Here is a 4,063-nt window from a genome sequence, read left to right on the forward strand (position 1 = left end):
GAGGAGGTGGGCTGGCCAGCCAAACAGAAGCCTCTAGGATTTTAAAACAAAGCTGTCCTGCTTAAAACCAACTGTTCCTAGACAGACTGAAGCTGAGGGTGGAGGGAAAGGGACAAAGAAGAGGAACATAGCATTTGGGTGTCTGGTTTGAATTCTAGCTCTGCCAATTACTTGCTACTATCCTGGCCCTGTTCCCTCCCAAGCCTCGGTTTCCTCTCTGTAAAATGTGGATCACATCATCATCTGCCTTTTATAATGTTAATTAAAGATTACAGGAGGTAATAGCTACAAAGATGAGCACAGTACTGAGCACAAGAAAATGCTCAGTAAATATTAATGTCATCATTATATAGCTGACAACACAGGATCCACTTATATGCAATTTTTTCAATAAACACATAGGAAAATTCCTGGAGATCTGTGAAAAACTCACAGATGAACTGCCACCCCTGAAACAGCAAGACCAACACCTTCACTTTCTCTACTTCCTCAACCTACTCAACATGAAGACAACAAGGATGAAGACCTTTAAGATGATCCACTTCCCTTTAATGAAGAGTAAACAGATTGTCTCCTCCTTACAATTTTCTTAATAGTACTTCTTCTCTAGCTTACTCTGTTGTAAGAATACAGTATATAATACATACAACATACAAAATATGTGTTAATTGACTACGTTATCAGTAAGGCTTCCAGTCAACACTATGCTCTTAGTTGTTTTGCGGGAGTTAAAAGTATTACTTGAATTTGCAATTACGTAGTGTATCAGTGCTCCTAATTCCCATGCTGTTTAAAGGCCAACTGTATCACTGCACAGGTAAGTTTGCACACAGCTCAAAAGGTACACTGCCACGGGTCAGTATGACCCGTATCCCCAGTTACGGGGCTTTCTTCAACATAAAGGGGGCTAGAAATTTGCAAATCCATTAATATGGATACCACTCTATGTCTTCATCCACGTAACACAAATTTAAACCAATGCCTAAGTGGTGACTTTCCTACACTAATAATTATATTACTCGATATTCTTATTCTAAACATAAATAAGAGCTGAGACATGTATTATTTAACAAATATGCTATTTTAATGTTATGACCCCTGAGAATAAAATGATTTACACATAGGGCACAATATCACATCATTCCCTTTACAACTCTGTGTTCTTTAAACTTACCTTGCAACTTGTGTCCATTCTTCATACAGATTAAAAGTCATCAAAGGTTCAGGCAATTCCCGTAAATAGGATTTTAAAGCACCTGAAATCATTAACACTCTCTTTGAGTATGAAAAAGGAGTAAGGCTAAGAATCTTGGGACATATTATTTTGCAGATCGAAATGATCTCAATTACAATCTTCCAAGGTGTATACAACAAATCGTTAAGTTGGCAAGAGTGGTTAGAGACTAAAATGTTCATAAAACAAATCCAATCTCTTGCAAAAACAAAGTTTTAAGAGATTAATTACCAATAAATTTAGTTTTAAAGTCATTCCCTTAATAGACATAATTTCTCTGGGTAGATATGAATTTGGTGGGGGGAGACTGTGAAAGATGGGAAGAAAATACAAGTATGTCTCCAAATACTTGCATTATAAGCTACTTCCTCCTTTAATCATCAAGAAAATAGAAAAACAAAAAGGAGTAAAGAAGACACATGTGAACATTACATTAATATACACTAAGGAATTGTAGCAAGAGGCCACTTCGGTTTTGTCGCTTAAACCTATAATTGAAATGGGATTTTAACTGACCATCTGAGACAGAACCCGCCCACTGCCTTGAGGGTGACTTGATTTGCAGACAGTCTTTGGCGCTCACCTGCTACAGCATGGGGGTCTGAATAGAACTCATCCAGGTGAGAAGTAGAACAGTCCAAAGCAGCTTTCAGCTTCTTTAACTTGGAGGCCCCAGCCCCGATTCGGAAAAGGCCCTAAAGATAATGAAAAGCCATCAGCATCAAGAGCAGGTTGGGAGACTCAGACTAAGCGGCAGTGTGTTCTGATGGGGATTTCCCGACTTCTGCTCAGCTCTTATCTAAGACGGCAGTGTTACTGCCTGCCCCGCAGGGCTGTCAGGAGGAATGACGAGGGCCGAGCATGTACCCAAGCACAGGGACAGGCAGGAAGAAAATTAATCTAGGCAGGATTTCTTGACCTCAGCACTACAGACATTTTCGGCTGGATTACTTTTTGTTGGAGGTTGTCCTGTGCCCTGTAGGATGTTTAGCAGCATCCATGGTGATACGGTTTGGCTCTGCGTCCCCACCCAAATCTCATGTGGAATTATGATCTCCAGTGTTGAAGGCAGGGCCTGGTGGGAGGTGACTGGATCATGGGGGTGGATTTCCCCTTTGCTGTTCTTGTGATAGTGAGTGAGCTCTCACAAGATCTGGTTGTTTGAAAGTGTGTGGCAACTCCCCCTTTGCACGCGTGCTCGCTCTCTCCCTCCTGCTCCACCACGTCAACACTGTGCCTGCTTCCCCTTCGCCTGCCGCCATGACTGTAAGTTTCCTGAGGCCTCCCCAGCCATGCTTCCTGTATAGCCTGTGGAACTGTGAGTCAGTTAAAGCCCTTTTCATCATAAATTATCCAGTCTCAGGTAGTCCTTTATAGCAGTGTGAGAATGGACGAATACACATGGCCTCTATCTACTACGAGATGACAGTAACACCTCCTCTTCTCAGTTGTCATGATCAAAAATATCTCCAGACCTTGATAAATGTCTCTTTGGGAGCAAATCTGCCCCCGGACAAGAAGCACCAACCTAGGCTGTCAGAAGGGGAGTGGCTGGAAGCAAACACAAGGAGGGCTTCCGGGGTGTTCTTTGATCTGAGTGCCGATTCCGTGGGTGGGTTTAGTCATGCAAGCGCATCAAACTGAGCACTTATGATATGTATGCTTTTCTGTGTGTATGTTCTATTTCAACACAAAGTTTTAAAAAGGGGGAAAAAAAGTCTTGCATTTTGATTCTGGCTCTGACCTGGTTTAAACTCCCTGCATGCTGACTTCCTTATTTATACAAGAAGAGTAACAAAAACTCCCTTATTTGGTTCATGGGGGGTTTGGGGTAAGAATCCCGTAAAATTAAGTATGTAAATGATCCCCACCCAAAAAAACTGCATAATACTATGCAAACTAAAGCTCATTAGCCCATTGTAGTGCGTCACGAAATCTACTGTCACAAATCACAACCAGAGTTTTAAATGAAACAATCAAACAGGACACAAAGAGGTCAGGGTGTACCACAAGCAGGAAAGATAAATATTGTTCTGTAAAACCTTTGTTTCATTCACAGACAGATAGGTATCATAAGGACCAGGATTGCAATTTAAAATATGGATCATGGTGACAAAAGCTTGAAAGCACTGTTCTACACAAAACAGACAATGGCTGTATAACTAAGGGAGGGGGCGGACAGGGGGCTAGTGGAGAGCATGGTGCTCTGGGCAGAAAAAGGGGCACGGAGACGGTGCACAGGATCACGAAGCTCCCCTCACCTCCTCCTTCATGCCTGTCTCCAGGAGCAGCATGACACAGGCTTCAATGGGCAGCGCAATCTCGCGCCCGCTCCTCTTCAGGTGTTCTTCCAGGGGAGTCCCAAAGGCTGGTTTTTCCGCCCACTTATCTAGAGCAGCAAATTGTTCAGTTAGACACCCAACAAACTCACGGCATTACCAAGCTATTCTCTCCCCAAACTACCCAATGCACTTTTCTAGCAGACTGGTAGCTGAGGCTCTGGGAACAGGGGATACATCTGTTCTATTTGCTTTTGTTATTTGCCATCTACTGGAGCAGCACAAACTATGGACCAGGCTGGGGCAGTTACTTGCGGAACAGAAGCCTGAGCGCACCTAGATGGCACCCAACTCAGGCTGCCTAGAAGCTGCAGTGGCGCGCTGCACCTGCACCACGCTTCAGTAACACACACCACTGGGTTTAGTGGGCTGCCTTGCACTAAAAGGAAGATTCACCACAGCATACTGTTTCGTTGAAATTTATTCTAGCCATGCAAAGCCTTCTAGCTATAGGACAAGAAATAGACTCTTTGCTATGCAAAAATGGAAA

At 43.1% G+C, this 4,063-nt stretch overlaps 1 protein-coding gene across 1 annotated transcript in view; it reads right to left on the minus strand.

Annotated features, from left to right (window-relative positions):
* ARHGAP17 (Rho GTPase activating protein 17) overlaps positions 1–4,063 on the minus strand; it is a 68,056-nt gene that overhangs the window by 32,410 nt on the left and 31,583 nt on the right. The window contains 3 exon segments of the mRNA XM_011987965.1: positions 1,174–1,256; positions 1,818–1,929; positions 3,496–3,623. Coding sequence (XP_011843355.1) covers positions 1,174–1,256; positions 1,818–1,929; positions 3,496–3,623 — 323 coding nt within the window.

This window comes from Mandrillus leucophaeus, unplaced genomic scaffold, assembly GCF_000951045.1.
Source record: "Mandrillus leucophaeus isolate KB7577 unplaced genomic scaffold, Mleu.le_1.0 Scaffold32, whole genome shotgun sequence".
Lineage (NCBI taxonomy): Eukaryota > Metazoa > Chordata > Mammalia > Primates > Cercopithecidae > Mandrillus > Mandrillus leucophaeus.